At 37.7% G+C, this 18,131-nt stretch overlaps 1 protein-coding gene across 3 annotated transcripts in view; it reads left to right on the forward strand.

Moving 5' to 3' along the window:
* The window catches only part of psd3l (pleckstrin and Sec7 domain containing 3, like), a 233,687-nt gene that overhangs the window by 84,698 nt on the left and 130,858 nt on the right, over positions 1-18,131 (forward strand). For all 3 annotated transcript variants that reach the window (XM_015337961.2, XM_015337977.2, XM_015337970.2), the window contains one exon: positions 11,399-11,590. In XM_015337961.2, coding sequence (XP_015193447.2) covers positions 11,399-11,590 — 192 coding nt within the window. The remainder of the gene's footprint in view (positions 1-11,398; positions 11,591-18,131) is intronic.

Here is an 18,131-nt window from a genome sequence, read left to right on the forward strand (position 1 = left end):
TCATGTCATTGCTATACCATGTGACAGCCATCACATGGACAAGCAATGACATCTTCATAGACATCTTAATTCATTGGCAGTCAGCTGAGGGGTTAAAGAGCTGCCTCTAGCGTAGCCTTGCTAAGGGGCAAACTGGAGTCTAAGCTTTGTTAAATTAACCTATTGAGCTGATGATAAGATTTTTCAGACTTTTTTTGGTGTGTGGCCCCGTTGGACTGATGCAGATGGGAGGTCTCAGTGGCATAGTGAGCTGAATGAGTGCCACAGTGTGCCCATGTACAGTAGCTGTACAATTGGAGCCCTTAGATCTGGCCAACCTGTGTATGAACAGCTAATCAGTTGTATGACTCATGTAAACTGCATAATGCTGTCAGATTTGGTTTTCCACCAATTAAAGGCACGTTGAGAACTCCTTTACCAAGGTGTACAGTATGTGCTGTGCTTTCAAGGTGTTAATAAGCCATCTTAAATTCTACATATTCAGATTTTGCTCTTACAGTATTTTGTTGCTTAGAAAAGGTACTGGAGAACCAGAACATCCATCCATTTTCTATACAACTTTATCCAGAGAGGAAACCAGAGCACCCAGAGGAAATCCACACATCCATGGTGGGATCGTGCAGACTCTACACAGGCACCATCCCGTGTCCAGAATTGAACCCATTGCCCCAGCAACAGCGATAACCACTTTACCACAGTGCCGCCTGGCACCAGCCCGGCGCAGGATCTATTTACTGAAATACAAGTCAGCCGTAACCCCATGACCTGCTTCTTACACCCAAATCAAAAATATTTCTCAGCACGTAAAAAAAAACAGACATGCACCATTACTGGTGCTGCCTGAGAACCAGTTAATGGGATTTATTAGAATTTTTCCAAAGATGGCCCTTGGATGCTTATACTTATGGTTTCCTGTTCTTCAATTATAATTTCTGTAGTTTCTCCTCTACATTGCCTGGTGATTGTGTTATGTGTATATATATATTATTTGCCATACTAATAAGCCAGACAGTGTTGTGGTACTGTATATTAGATAGATAATACTTTATTAATCCCGTAGGGAAATTGATGTGTTACAGCAGTCCACCCAAGACAAGCAAAACAGACATAAGAATAGTTATAAAACAAAAGACAACAAAATAAATAAAAATAAATACATAGGTGTGTGCAAAATGTGCTGATCATAGTCACTGTAAAAACAATAAAATATGTGCAAAATGTGCATAGGTTTATACAGACTGATTGTCCAAAAAGTACAATGGAGTAAACATGCTGTCCATAGAGGAGCAAATGAAGGGCTAACAGTCCTAGCCTAGGGCAGCGTTATACACCCTGACAGCCGCCGGGAGGAAAGACCTTGAACACCGTAGCTGGAGCAGTCTATTGCTAAATGCTCCGCTGCCCAGTAACAGTCCCATGAAGTGGATGAGAGGTGTTGTTCATGATGGCTGTGAGCTTGGTCAGGATTCTCCTCTCAGCCACCACCTCCATGGGGTCAAGGCTCATCCCCAACACAGTGCAAGCCTTCTTGATAAGTTTATTGAGCCTATTTGCATCTTTTGTCATGATGCTGGTGCCCCAGCACACAACAGCTTAGAAGATGGCCGCCGCCACCACTGATTCATAAAAAATGTGAAGCAGTGTTCCACACACACCAAAGGACCTGAGTCTCCTAAGAAAATAGAGTTGGCTCTGACCTTTCTTGTACAGGGCGTCAGTGTTACCAGACCACTGCTATGCACTACTAATATCCTCATCTAGTCTTGTATGGCATGATGGGATACTGTGTGCTTTTTGTGAACAGGTAACCTGTAACCTGTGGAAACCTTTGACAAGCAAATTTGTGTAGAAATCAGTTAGTTAGTGGCCGTGGTTAACAATACGATGCAGGAACTGCACCTGGGCTTCACAGACAGTAGCATATTGCAACAAGAATCAAATAAGGGAGATAAAATTTGTTAAAAATGCTTCTTTTTGCTGCAAAACTAAGAATGAAACTGTTGTATCTTCTTAAATATGGCTTTGATTTAGATCCATATACAGGTTACATTAATAAATTATAGAGTATACATATACAGGATTTGTTTGTCTAAAAGACGGACTTTGTTTGCAGTCAATAGTTTTCTCCAATTGGTTCTTACTCTCACCTGGGTAATCCCATGCCAAAATAAAATTGAGTTAATGAGATTTCTGACAGCTCGGACTAAAAGTACCATTTAAGCTGTCTTTCAAAAAATAACTCGGCAAACTAACGTATATTTTACAGATGATGGTTGCATTCCCAAGATATCCCTCCTGTTTTAAAACTGGCATATCAAAATGTGCCAGACTATAAAGTGCTTTGCTTGCTGACTTAATTCTTCATTAACATATTAGCTTAAACACAAAATATTGAAATTCATACAAATGCATGATTATTTTTGGAGGAGCATTACCACTGGTTTTAGTTGTAATAATGTATTTTATCTTTAGCCATTTTGTCATTGAATATTTAGGAAAATTTCCATTGAAACATGCTTGTTTATCCTTCAATAATGCCAAGCAACTGTAATGGCATTGTATCAAATTGAAATAGATGTACTCTACACAGTCTTTAAAAAATTGGATAATTTGTATGGCTATGTCTTCATCATAGATACCAAACATCAACTATACTGAGAGGCAATTCAATAAGTCCTAATATCTTTTTTTTAACTAGTGCTTAACTAGAAATAAGCAATTTTGTTGAACAAAAAGATTTTGTTTCTTAATTTGCGACACCTGCAACAGATGCAACTGCACAAATCTTGTCAATTGCCATTTGATATTAGTGATTTCTACCAGTCGTCTGCATGATGTTTTTTGAATATTGATTGCAGAGAGGAACAAGACTCTTGGGATGATGAATTCTGCTATGTCAAGGTAGATAGCACATCATTTTAACGTTCCACCCAGTGACCATTTCTGTTAGACTTTGTTAGGAAAACTGATAGTGGGTGATAATATTCATCTTTGTACCTCACATATCACCTCAGCAGGATGGGTCCAGAACACTGTGTTACAGAAAATGCTGTCATCAGAAATTGAAATGGGCTCCTTAGTGACAGAAAATCCAGAGACATCTTGATGACTATCTTTTGCCATGCTGTAAGACTTATCGTGGCCAAATCCTTACTCAGCTTGCATAGAAATGCTGGGCAGCACAGGCAGCATTTGTCACAGAAGGTGGGAAGATGTCATTTTATGTGATGAGCCGATTTATAAAACCTGGGCGTTGTTGATGGCTGATTTTACGATTTATACAAAACTCGGCTGTTGTTGTTTTGTGGGCTGCAGTCAGTGCTGAGGGTAAACTCACTGCCCAGTGATATGAGGACTTCATGTCTCGATCAGCCCTTCCACTCTTTATATAACCTGGTGGTTACATTGTGATGTGGTGCTGAAATGAACCCATCTGAGCACGTGTAGGATGTTGTCTTCAACTCTCCAAGACGGACTGTCGCTGTGTTCCTACAGCATCGTTTGACAACTGTCACAAGCACTTGTGAGATGTCTGTGGATGTCTCGTATACTTGAGGCACGAGTCATAACTCATAACATGCAACTATGGTGTCGTTGTTTCTCAGTATATACTGTAAGACCCAGACATTTCCATTACATTGGTTGGACGTTTTTGATTAAATGATTTTGAATAAATTGGTTGAGGTTGAGATATTTTAGTGAAGAAATATACAGTAGTTACACACTGTTCACATGGGTTTCCCTCTTGGTGCTCCAGTTTCCTCCCACAGTCCAAAGACATACTGGTGGGAAAATTGGCTTCTGGGAAAATTGACCCTGGTGTGAGTGTGTGCGAGTTTGTGTCTGTTTGTGCCCTGTGATGGACTGGTGTCCCGTCCAGGATGTACCCGACCTTGTGCCCATTGCTTGCCAGGATAGGCTCCAGCTCTCCTGTATTGGGAGGTTAGAAAACTAATGGTTGGATGTACTGTAGTTACACATGTGATAGAAGATAAATCTCTTGATGTATGCAAATTTATTTTTTTTAAATCGTCCTTTTGTTGTAAGTTTTTGTGTGCCTGACAGAGCAATGCCTCAGGTGTGGCATTCAGTTCACTACTGCTAGATCCCGGTACAGTATGTCCTTCTCTAAAACATTTAAATTTCTTACAAAAAGGAAGGAACAAGCAACATTTGATAACCAGAACAGCAAATTGTTCCCCTATGATTAAACAGTGCCTGATTTAAAAAACAACTATAATGCCCATGGTCACATGCGGGTTTTTTAAATAGTGCAATGTTAAATTGCATTAAAAGTAAAAAGGAACTGGGAAGAACATAAAGTGTTAACTTTTGGTTTAGATAATGTCTCTGATGACTTCACGGACTTGTAATTTTAGCCTGGTCAACTAAAAGGGAAGTCGTGTGGCGAAGCAGGGGTGGGAGACAGGATGTCAGAAGTGTCTTTTGAAGTTTGAAGTCTTGGAGTTCTTTTCCCGGGGTACTAGTGTGTGAATGCAATGGCTTATGGGAAATACCTACACATTACAGCCAGAAGACGCTGCTGAGATTGTCAGATTGAGATTTTTTAATTTTATTTCTATTTTCAAAGATTGTAATGTGGCGCTGTTGTTTCTGAGGGTGCAGTTAATTCTTCAACAAACGTTATGTAAAATGCACTTGGAATACGCATGCAAACTTTTTCTGACTGAGCAACTGGAAAGAGGAGTTTTTCACGAATTGATGTTTACTTTTGTAAGCATCTTTCCTTTGAGATACCTCTAAGGAGAGGACAGGTAAACAAAATGCATGTTGTTAAACGATATTGCATGTGTCACTCAGCAGACAACAGCTTTTTAAAAGAAAAACTTGGGTATAAATTGCTAAAGCCATTTTTTTATAGGAGTTCATTTGTAAATGAGTATGGCATGAAGTCTTTGTGACGGTTTTGTGGTTTTTGTATCAACCACATTTCCTCAGTTTTATTTCCTTTAACTTTTATGTTTTTTTGTGAACGAGTAGCTTGTCAGTTGTTTTGGAGGGCGTGAGCTTAGCGAGATCAGTTTAAGTTTATTGTTAGCAAAGTGTTTTCCTGACAATGCCTAGAGTCTTTAATTGTGAGACAAAACGTTTTATTCCTTTTTATTGTTTCTTCAGCATAGGAAAAAAGAACCCGACTTTCGTAAGTCTAATTTATACTGCACATAAGCTCTTGCATTAGTTGCATTATCCACTATTTAAAAATTGAATTAAGGATTTTTAAGTACTTGCGCAAAAGCATTAAAAGGAATGAATACATTCAAAAGGCGAATTTACAGCAATCGGTTATTTACGACTATCTGGATTTATCATCTGTTAGACTATTAAAACAGCTTTGCCGAAACCTCTTCCTACGGCTGTGGATGTACTCGTCTTACGTGTTGTATAAACTGTAACTTTGGAGAAATTTACTTTGCATTTACTTTGCATGCTAGCTTTGGTTTTGCTCAGTCATTTGTAGCTGACTGGGGTTTTCTATTGCGTTATTTATTGCCTTAGTTGTGCTTGAAAAATGTATATAAATTCTAAACTTTACGGTTTCTAAATGACCGTTTAAGAGCATTGTGACTCTATTTGTCCGTGTACGTCCTGTTGGTTTTCCTGAATTTAACATTTCTGTACTTTATCGAAACTGTATGGTGACTGTTGTATTGAAGACAACAAAAGTCTTCCGTGATTACATACAGTGTGTAATCATTTCTAGTAACAAGATTTGGGATAAGAGGGAATATACAGTACAGCGCCTGCTACGTTTGCTGTTTTGAAGTTTTGCACATTTCTGTGTATGTAAGATGTAAGCAGTTAACCCTGCTGTCATTCTGCTCATGGTTCTTGGGTCCGATTCTGGGATGGGGCCTTTGAGTGAGGTTTGCTCTTTTTTTATTTTGATCACATGGGTTTTCTCTTGGTGAAACGGTTTCCTCCCAGTTCCAGATGCTTACTGACTAGGTTCATCGTAGGACCTCTGACTTGTCCGTGTGTGCCGTTCAGTAGGCTCATGTACAGGTCAAGCAGTAGTGCTGCCTTGTGCCTTATGTGTCTGGGTTTAGCTACGGTTTTCCACAATACTTACTGTACGAGGAATAAGAGGCTTTCAGATAATGGAAGGATGTAAGCAGGAAAAGTACCTCTGGATGTCTTTAAGTGTTATTCTCTCGGTCTGTATGTCCTTGCAGATATGCTTTTGATCAAAAGACCAATGAAATATATACAGTACATTTGTGGTAGGTTATTGATATCCTCTGGGTTCCTGAGAGAAAGGAGAGTACACCTCCAAAAAGACAAGACTATACTATTGAATTCTGACTGCTATATTTCATTTTGATCAGTGCTTTCCTGTTTTTCTGTTTGAATTGGTTACTCGCCCAAAGGATTTTGTCTGTCAGTGAAGGTGTAAAACCTCCTTTAGCTGGGCTGTGTGGCTGCTTTCCTGCTGCGATGTCTTGTAATTGATGTGTGCCACGCAGCAGGGTGGCAGTAAGGGGTTGTGTAGGCATAGAAGAATCTGCTTTTTTTCAATCAGTACTCGTGCAAAAAGGTCAAACATTCAGAGCAGCACTGAAAAATGAATTTTATTTAGTGCTGCGTATTCAAGACATGCTTCCTCAGATCTCCCCAAGTGCCCTGTGTTTTTTGTTTGGTGGACCATCTCGGCAGAAGCCTTGTAATTGTTATTTTTTGTTACGGTCTTTTCAAGTTCCTTTTCATTTCATTTTGTTTCACGACAGCGGCCAAAATGATCACCACAACATACAAGACATTAAGCAATTGCACTCGCTGCCCTTCCTGATTAATTTAAAACTGGATGTTCTTTAAACCTTTTTCATTATTTCCAGTTGGAATCTCCAGTTCCATTATTTCATTATTTGCGGTTGTCCATGTTAGTTTCAGTCAACAGTACATGCGATATGATTAAAATCATTAGCCCAATATAGACTTTAGCATGAAAGTGTGGATTAAGAATTGCTGTCCATTGCTGTTTTAGTAGTTGTAAGTGAGCTACAGAATAGACCTTGGTGAGCTCACAGGCTCATAATAAGGTGGTAAGGCAAGGCATGAGATTACTGTAGATTTTGAGAGCTTGCCTTTCTGAAGGCTTGTGTCTGTGCTTGCAGACCTCTGTGTGAATCATACTCCTGCTGCCACCATGCCGAATGACAGGGAGAGAACTCTGCCATCACCCACTTTTTGCTGATTTCTTTAATTTTCTTCAGAAGATCTTTGTAGTTGTTTGGTATGAATTATGAATGGTGATTTAGATTTTGAAAGTCCAGCACTTGATCCTTTTTTCTTTGAAAGAAACTATAGAAAGTGCTTGCTTGAGTGCTGTCAAGACTGGAACATCGGAACATATTTCTTCTGTCCTGAGAAACCTGCGTTGGCTACTAGTCTCTTACAGGACAGACTTGAAACTTCTTGTTGTCCTATCTGGTACTGCATGTGTCCTGTGTACCTTCAAAAGTTACTATCCCCACTTGTCCCAGTTCTCTCATTTTGTTCAGCTTTCTCTAGGCCCCTTATTGTTCCAAAGAGTTCACATCACATGTTAAGGCACTGAGATTTTACGTCCTAACCATATTAAAAATGCAGCTTCCGTTGATGCTTTCAAAATTCAGCTTTTTGGTGGCCTTTAATTCACAATCTGTTTTATTTTAAATGTCTCAGTTATATCTGGTTTATTGTATGTTCTGTTTACTGTGAGAATGGTATTGAAAGGCACTATATAACATTTTGACTCACATCAAACAGTGCAACAGACAAGTTCAATTTTTTCAACGTGAACAATTGCCCAGTTTGTTCTAGTATACTACGGATTTTGTTCACATAATGAGTGCATTATTTTAGTTGTATGTTTTATATGAAAGGTAGCTATGAAATTGTAGGAAAAAGTAAAACCTAATTTTGCTGCTGTTTGCATAAACAGTCAACAGGTGGCACTAAAGTGTAATCTTTGATGTTTTGTCAGCCCAGCACTGACAAATACCTTAATAAAACAGTGAGGTCAGTAAACCTCTGACATTTCAGTGTGGAATAATACTATTTAATGTATTGCTCTTGTGACTTGCATTGGCATTTCCATAATGTAGTTCAAACACTATTGTTTCTGGCGTTAAGTAATATTTAGACGGAACTTGGAACTTGGAAGTTTGGTTTTCATACAGTAGATTATGGTTCAGTCACAAATGTATACATTACACTTGTGCTATGTTTGCTACAAGTGGCCAATTTCTCATTTTGTAAAATGTTTATCATGCAAGTCTAAGTTAGGAAATAAGTCTATTGCTAAGAATCTGGGCTTCTCTGAAAATGTGTATATGCATATAGTGGCAGCTGCTGTAGTAAGTGGTGTCGAAGTAAGCAGTATAAAAAAACTCGGAAGTAAATTCCCCTCACCCTGGCCTTGTTTTAGATTGTCAGATGTCAGCTTAAATTGGCTAATTGCTTTCATCTTGATGTCGATTTTCACTCACGGCCATTAATGGGGAACTGCAGTCCCAATTTCTTAGACCAGTCATTAAATCTTGGTAACAAAAATAACTTAATTGATGGTATAGATACATTTCACAGATTTCGAATCAAGCACAAAATTGTCAACTTTCTGAATGTACAATAAGTAATGTAAGTAATATTTGTCGGCAAAACCGTCTCAAAATTGAGAGCGATATTTCTATTGGATTAAATGAGATGTATTCACTTGCCGCTTGTTTACAATGTAATGGGGCCGCTTCACATCACTGGACGTTTTGTTGCCTCATTCTGAATTGCAGAATATGGCGCTGTTCATTCTAGGAACTTTTGTGATGTAGTTTTACAAGTTACTGTGTACATTTGAAATGCACTTATCAGTGCTGATTCTTTCTAACCCCAAAATATAAAAATAGCGTTGCAGTTCCTGTTTAATGATGGGAAACTGTTAAAATCATACTATATCGAACAATCATTGCTCTGCCAGTACTTGACTACATGTAAAGTATGAAATGTATTGTATTATCTCAGATCTGCATTTGCAAGAACTTGGGAGTTCAGATCAACATCTCTGTCAAGTTTTATTTTAAGCACTTGAGCCACCTTGTTTGGAGAATTGTTCTGTTTTTTGCCCTCCCATTTCAAATTTGGGGAGGTTTTTCCAGTTGCTCTTTGAGGCAGTCCTCTGAATCATTCAGGTTTAACTCTGTGTGCTGGGAATTTTCAGTGAGAGCAAGTCTATGGGTAAAACTCCTCAGAGCTAGAGTGACGCATGAAAAAGAAGGCTTCTGGTCTGTGTGAGTGGTGACAAATTCTCTAATACAGCCTTTTTGATTTTAGGTGCAAGGCTTGGGTCATTTTGCGTTTTTTTTCCACTTCTGATGTGCCTTGCAGCTGAGCATTTCAAAATATTTTTCATTGAGATTGTCACGTTTGAGGTATTTCTGTTGAGGTTAAACAATTTGCCTGCAAGTGAAATAATACAAACTGCTGATTGTCTCATCTGGACATCACAGGTGTGCCCTCCCTCTACAGTGAGCTACAGGTTGTCGTCTTTTTATCAACAGGCACTGAAAACTAGAAGGCTGAGCAAATGAATTATTTTTTCTTGTTAAGAAAAAAAAAGCCTGTTTATATAGCCAGTTTTTATTTGCCTCTGTTAAATAGAGTCAATATTGTGATCCCCTTTGCCATTGCAGAGAAAATGGTATTGTGTTCTGTTAGCTTTGAAATCTACTTGGTTTGTATTGAAGCGAACAATAAAAACAAAAGCTCCGGTAGAGTTGAAAGGTCAGCATCAATGGCACAATTTAAAAAAAAAGTTTATTTTATGAACAGTTTATTTTATTGCCTTTTGTGCTTTCTAAGTACTGTTCCTGTCTGTTTTCAAAAGTGAATTTATTTTCAAAGAGGTATTTGTAATAAGAGTACTATGACTTTGAATACTTCATTAGTTTTTTTAAGTTTCCTTCCTAGATATATCCTTCTAGATGGCTAAATAGACAAGAATAGGGCTAAATATGGCCTGAAATATAAAATAATATGTAAATTAAAAAGCTCTTTGCTCTTATGAATAATTAGTGTATTTTCTCAATCTCCAGTTATTTTTTTACAGTATTGTGATTATTGAAATGTTGATTCATAGTCAGAGTTTATTTTAGAAATAACCATATACAGCCTCTGTGCTCATCCTAACCTTTGTTCATGCTGATTTGCAGTTGGCCTAGTCTTTTCAAAAATGCTTTCTGATATAATCATGGCACCTGTCTAGTTACTAAGAAATTACAGCTTGGCAGCTGCTCTTCCAGTGAACGACATTAGGCTTTGCTTAGAATGATTCGTAGGGAAATCTGTTGTGACAATACAACTTTTGATATGAGTTGTATTTTAAGAGTCTGTTACAGTTAAAGGAGTCACAGACAGATGCGACAAACATACATTTTTATATTTACGTGTATTCAGTTGCTCATGCCCTCAATTTGCTGCAGGGACAATATTTAGTCCTGTACATTTCACTGCTAGCTGAACTGTAGCCTTTTCCCACTGCTTTTGGAAAGATAATTTACAAAATTTGATAATTCTGTTATAATGAAATAAGATATAAATCGAATTTGAGGAATATTTGGTAATCCATTAATAGAATAACAAGTACAGTACATTGGCTAACAGATCCAATGATATTGGATCTCATTTTGAACATGTTATCAGTACATTTTCATGTACTGGAGGAACTAGAAGTGAGCATTAATCTTTACAGGAACACCTGGACAGTTTGCAGAGAATTTCACTATGTGTATGCCCTATTTGTACTCATCCTGTACCAGGATTTGTAACATCCTGCACCATAAATAGGAAGTGAAATAATGTGAAATGCCAACCTCTGTGTCTGCCACTATATGGAAACTGGCCAAACCTTTAAAGAATTGATCTGTCTCGGATTGGGTCTGTAAATTTGAAACTGAACATTGGCATGTTTTTCCTCTATTTTGGTAGCTATCCTTTTTTCCTCTATGATCGCTCTATCTTCCTGAAATTGCCACTAAAGAGTTGTGTGTAGTCCTGCATTCCATTTAAAATTGATTTCCAGTTTTGCTTTGGTTATGGTTTACATACGTTGTGGTTTAATTGTATCAGCTCTCCTTCGATATCTGGCGATCTTGTGAATCTGTCTTGATCACCTTTAGTCGCTCTTTGACTAAAAGCAAGTTACCATTTCCCCACACACCCAAAGAAGGCTTCACAGCTGAAACGTTGCGTTTCTTTTCTTTTCAGCATGGAATAAACCTTTACTTTACTTTGTTCCTTTGCAGCTTACGCATGTTGATGCAGCTACCTACTTGGTCCATTTCCCCAGTCGTTTTGCTCACTTCTCTGGGTGGTGGTTGTTGAGCTGATCCTCATTCTCTCCTTGCAGCGATGCTGGGCTGAAGGAAGTGTTCTCGGACTGGGACTCTGAGATGGGCAGCACTGAGAGGCTGAAGGGCAGCACTGACACTCTCAACAACAGCAACAAGAGCGACCAGGAGGCTGCCCGCAGACTGGCCCGGCGGCTCTTCAACTTGGAGGGCTTCAGGCGCTCGGATGTTGCAAAGCACTTAGGAAAAAAGTAAGTGTGACCTTTGCTGTAATTTCCAGCTGTGAGAACTCATTTCCTCATTGACATCAAGGTGGACCTTAAACATTAAACATTAAACATTAAGGTTTAATCATTGACACTAGTAAACAAATATTCAGTAGAGGCTTGAAATCTGTGAATTTAACTTTCACCAATTTACGTATTTGTGATGTGATGTGGTCGATGGGGTCCTCTATGGAAGAAGAGGAGAGTGGGATAAAACTGAGCTGAAGGCTCAACTTTGAAATTAGCAGCGCAACAGACTTGGATCGTGAGACAAATATAGCCAGTGAAGAAACTCTCTGTGCTGCCTGCCCAAGTACCCACTCCCCAGCATCTGCATCTCAGTGTGGTCTTGTTTTTATACTGTAAAGAAACACTCCAGGTTCTGTGTGGACAGCATGGGGGATGGTGGACTAGAAATGACTTTACAGTCTCACTGACAGGTTTATTGCCTGTTTTATTACAATGGCTTGTGATAAGTATGGAAGCAGAGAATGAAAGTGTGGGCTGAACATAGTGGAGGGATTCATGTTGTTTATTTTAATAGGTTACTATAAATTTGTGATTACTGTTGTTTCTTTTTGTTGACCAGTGATATTTAGATTTTTTAAAACCAATGCATTAGTACTGTCATTACCATATAAGGGACAGTAACGTATATACATACTGTATAGTGCAGTACATCATACATTGGTGTAGGAGTGTGATTATTTATATGCAAATATGACTAATTGCAGCAGGTCTCTGCACCAAACTTTGGTGAGTGTGTAAATAGCAGCTGTAGACAAATATATACTCGGTAATCTTAACTGTAGATTAACTACAATAAGATATTGGCTGTGGGTAAAACTCTAGGACTGGATTAAATCAGAATGTTGATCCATTTGGCAATTATGAAGCAAACACTTCATAACATTGCCATGGTGTAAAAGTGTGAGGTCTCTTTGACCAGTTAAAATCTGACATCAAGTAGTGGGTTTATAAAGTGTGATGAGTGAATACACTAAATAAATAATTTATCTGATGCTGTGTGTCCAGAATTGAACATAGTGGAAGTAAAGGCATTTAGGGGCATCTCAGTGTGTTGTGACTCAAAATCCCCCTTCCTAATGATTCAGTTACCTGCTGAACAGCCATTTTTAAATGTGCATTCTAACAAAACTGGTTCTCTCAATGCCTTTTATTCATACAGATCAAATCGGTTACCATTCACTCCATACAAACAGTTTTTATTTTGTTATTGCAGTAGGTTGATTGCTTTGTGTCATCTTGAATTAGTTTTAAGTAAAGTCTGTTTAATGCAAACATAAATCCTTGCAGCTGCCTTTGCAGTCTTTATTAATGTCTGGGTGTGCCTGCAGCAGTGTTTGTATGCAAAAAGTGATGTACTGTACTGACTTTGACCTGTTTAAAGTGGGAGTGAAATCATTTCTTTAGTCTTTTATCAATATTGGGCTTTTTAAATAAAGATGGATACATCATCAAATAATGATCTAATGCATCAGACAGCAAATAATTTAACAGCAGTGATTATAGCTTTAAAGGAAAGTAGATGGGACAGGCTGGTAGTCTTAATAATACTAAAGTGGGTGAGACCATCAATCCAGCACTATCTACAGTATAAGGTATCATTGACATACAGAATTAAAAATCAAAATGGTTTTGCTTAACAAATAATCTATGCTCTTTTCAAAGTGTACCCCACTCCTGTAATGTAATACTTAATGGATTGTATTTGTTCTCAGATGCTGTTTACTTTTTATGTTGGAACTTTTTTTGTTTTCCCTTCAGTTTTATTTGAGCTGATGGTGTGTCAGTGATATTGATGGCCAGATGGTTAAGATAAACCTGTAGATTGACACATTCACATATTTGTGTATCATTTAAATTGAGCTCTACAGTTTATAAACACAAGGAAGATCTAAAAATCAAAACAAACGAGGAAATTTCCTGTGCAATTAAGTAGTGATGTGCACAGCTCAAGTGGTAGAGACTGTTATGAAATCTGTTTAGATTCTGTCTGTGCATACAAATATTTTATTAAACTAAAACATTTAAATGGATTATACTAATATTGCTCAGTGATGGTGCCTTGGAAAACTATTCAGAACTTTATAATGCCGTCCCATTATTTTGTAACTACAACATATGTACACTTTTTAAACCTAATATTTTAATCAAAACTTCTAAGTCTATTGCTTACATTATGTACAGCAGTTTTCGAGTCCACTTGTTGTTAAATCCCTAGGCCAAAGTTACACTGAAGTAAATGTTCTTGAGTGGCCCAGTCAATATCCTGATTCAAATTCAAATCGTTTTGAGAATGTGTGGAAAGACACATGAAAACTGCTGTCCAATGCATTCCTCAATCAACTTTGAAGAGTTTTGAGCAAACATACTCAGAAGAATGGGCAAAACAACCATCACATCAGTGTGCACAGTTGGTAGATACTTACCCAAAAAGTTTTGTGAGGGTAATTGTTGACATACAATAATGAGTTCAAAGGTCTGATTGCTTACAGTATAATCAACATAGTTAATTTTTATCTGTTCGGCATTTTCTGGCATTTAGTATTACAGTACATATCTTAACCTGAGATATTTTCTGTTTTAAGTTTTCAGATTTCGAATAAAATACTAAGTTTACAAAATGTGTATACATAATTTTGTATTTTTACAAAGTGGACACCATAGCAAAGGAGTAAATACTTTTGCAAGGAACCATATTGTAGAAATCTGACTCTGGCCTGGGGTTTATTACTACTGGCTTGGGGGAATTTTAAACAGACACCTGCTGTTGTACGTGACACCACAGAAACAGCTGAAAGGTAGGATGACATCATCAAAAATAGCCACTGGACCATAAGTAGAATGCAGAATCTTAAACCCCAATTTATGACAATGACATGGCTGGACTCAGACTGTGAAACTCTCTGTAACACCGCAGTAATTCAGGGCACTTTGGGAAATACACTTTGTGTGCCTCCTCTCCGGAAGTGGCCAATTTAGTTGCAATTAAATTAATCTCCAACCTTCACTGGAGTCCGCTGTGACTCCTTGCATGCCTCCAATGTGTATTTTGTGAGTGGTAGTAATTATACATTTTAATTGAAAGAGGAATTTATATGATTTTATACTATTAAATAAGATTGAATACTGCAGACGGCATTGTACTAAATGTAGTACATTTTGGCATTGCATTACTTAATTATCAAGTTTATTGAGATATAAAGCATTTTTTATTTTATTTTGATGGTTAGGTATTGAAATTGCTGTAAAATATAATTGTGAATGAAGTTTGATCATTTTGATAGCCTTATTTAGGCTATCAAATCTTTAACCAAGTGTTTTATATTTGCATATTAAGTACAACTTATTTAGAAAAATGATTGCTTTTTACTTTATTTACAAAGAATGAGAATTTAGCCAGATGTCAGCTTGAGCAGAAAAGTAATCTTGTTCTTAAGATTGCAGCTTGTTTTATGAGGCTTGCAGCTGGCAATCGATCTTCTCAGGCTGTTGAAGGCTAAGTGACCTAATTAATACTTTTGAAGGTTAAAAGGGATGTTTAGCCCAAAAAATAATCAATCAAAAATTAAGTGACAGGTTTGTAGGATTTGTTTAAAGGTAATACAATATTACTCCAAATCCATAGATTCACAACACATTTTCTTCTCTTATTGTAATAACACTGCTGCCAGAAGTTATTTCAGTGTGTAAATGAAAGCAGTTTTCTTTCGTTTCCCTGAATGTCTCTGTATCCTGATGCTGCAGGTCAGTATTCATGCTGAGAAGTATGCTGTGCCATATACTGTAGCTTTCAAATTTCCAATTAAAATTTGCAATGTCATTGCTACAGTATATTTTACTCCCAAAGAAAATAAGAATCAGTCTCCAGTATAATTCCTGGAATCTGGTCTTGAGAGCATTATAAAAAAGAGAGGTTGTGTTCTTTATTAATATACTGTATAGGTTTCATGGGTAGCAGTGATGTTGGCCAACTACCTCTTTATATTGATTAATTTTTATCAGAGCTGCAATGCTCTATAATCAGCTTTGGTAGACTGTGCATTGGGCCAAATTTCTGCTGTGCTCATGACTTACTGAATCAGGTTTTAAGATGTCTGATTTCCTTTTGAACAATTTTCCTTAAGTGTGCTCTGGCTCTGTTTGGATAAACTAGGCTTTTCATGATTATTTTGGAAAGAAATGAAAGAAGAGAAAATCAACAGAATGATTAAGAATCAGAATCACCATCCTGTCAAACAAAATCCTCTGAGCTGCAAAGGAACAATTGGAGATAAATTCCATACTGAGAAGTGAAAAAAGAAAGAAAAAGACAGCTTTTGGCTGAAGAGCCTTCTTCTGATGTGATCACCACACACACCTCCCACAACTAAAACGGATTCTAGAGCTGAGAAGTGTCTTCTTTTTTTTTACTTCCCAGCGTGGAATTATCCTCTGCAGCTCCCTGATGTGGTCCTCCTCTCTAACCTTTTCACCTCTTCTTTTTGAGAGAAAATTCTGCTTCCCATCTTTCTTGTGATTTTCTTTACTGTCATTTCATTCCAAAATAATGATCAGTAGGTTATGCCTGACAAGGGAGGAATCTTCACAATGTTTTTTATATGACATGATTACAGCACATTTCTGCATTCACGCACCTGTGCTTTAATACCACTTCTTGTCAGTTTATCCCTTTGGTTGTTGATCATTGGAAAATAAGAGGAACTAGTCTTGTTCCTAAGCATTTGTTCGTTAAAGGGATTGATTTGCAGAAGAACGTTCTTCAATCTGTTCCAACATATCATATACATAACATATATTAAAGAAAGGAAAAAAATAAAATTATATGTTATATATGTATGGTATATAGAAGAAACAGACTAAAGGGTGCTTTGTTTTATTAAAGGTGACTCTGACATTATTGAGAGCTAGGCCATTTTATGTGACTACTGTCATTTAAATAGCCGCTAACCATTTCATACATACATTACATTTCCATCCTCAAGCTGCCAAAATCGCTTCAGTCATACAGTATTTGGAAAGAAATGTGTTTGTAGTTTTTCTGATATTTTCTGTTATGTTGTAAAGGACATAAAATATAGAGGTCATAATCACCCTATCATTTTCTGAATGAATATGAATTGCAGAAGTTTAAATCTGTTGCAGTGGTGATACAAGCTCTCTACGGATGTGAGTAACAGTTGTAAATTAAGTGCTCTGATGTGTTGCATTGTTAACAGGTTTATATGAGTTACTTTAGAAAACCCCTTTTAAAGAACAGGTTTTATTGCTATACTTTTTGTGCAAATTAGAAAGGAGTTACTAGCATATACAGTGCACTTAATTGTGGCTCAATGTGTCCTTCTTTTGGGAGAACTACAGTTTGTGAGGTAAGGTTTTCTCCAGCTGGCATCATTTTATCATGACATGTTTTTAAAAAAAAAGCTTTTAATAGTTTATCTCGTTCAAACAGTTTATCATCAGATGTAATTCTTTTGCAATAGTATTAGTACAGAGTTAATGAGTTACCAAAATAATTGCCTGAAAAGTGTTAGAAGCGTAATCATTTTAGTTTGCAATCATCATCATTTGGGGTAAAATCCATTTAATCTTTATTTAAACTTTTGAATCTCAAGCTGATTTTTGTTCTGGATCCACTCAATTTGGAAACGCCTGTCGTGGCTATGACCCTGTAACCGCACAGAGGGCAAGGGGAAACAGATGTCTCTGACTTTGAGCAGCTGATCTTTAGACGCATCACAGGTTATGTACCTGTGCAGGACATTGAGCACCGATCGGAGGACATGATGGTACAGAAAACTGGTAAATACCCGGAAAGTTGCAGGGGTTGCTTTGCTGTCAGGAGCCGAGAGAGCCCTGGTTGACTAATCACACTCATTATTTCGGTGGTGTCCAGTTACTTGTTACTCCCAGTCACACTCGAGTTTTTGCGTGACCCCATACAACCCGTGATTCTGGACATCTGTCCGGGAACCCCTTTAAATTCTATTTCTTCTAAAGGAGTAAAAACACGATCATGTTGGAGCTGCTGCTGTATATTTTCTATTTGCTGTTCACTAACATTGTACTGTACATCCATCCATTTTCTAACTGCTTTATTCAGTTCAGTGGTGCGTGGGAGCTGGAGCCTATCCCAGCAAGAAGCATAGACCCTGGATGGGATTATAGTCGATAACAGAACACACACAGATACACTCACACCTAGGTCCAGTTTTCTGAGAAGCCAATTAACTTGCCAGTATGTCTTTGGGCCGTGGGAAAAAATTGGAGCACTTGGAGGAAAGTCATGCAACACGGGGTGACCATACAAACTCCGCACAGATAGCACCTCAGGTCCAGATTTGAACCCAGGGCCCAAGTGCTAACCAATACACCACAACATGATACATAAATAGAAAAGGATAGGTTTGGTATTCAGCATGCAAGTTCCTGTATTTGGTCTGCTGGGGAACAGATTCTTCCATGTTGTGCAGCTCCTCTGGAGCAGAGGTGACATTTTGAA

This window comes from Lepisosteus oculatus, chromosome 3, assembly GCF_040954835.1.
Source record: "Lepisosteus oculatus isolate fLepOcu1 chromosome 3, fLepOcu1.hap2, whole genome shotgun sequence".
Taxonomy (NCBI): Eukaryota; Metazoa; Chordata; class Actinopteri; order Semionotiformes; family Lepisosteidae; genus Lepisosteus; species Lepisosteus oculatus.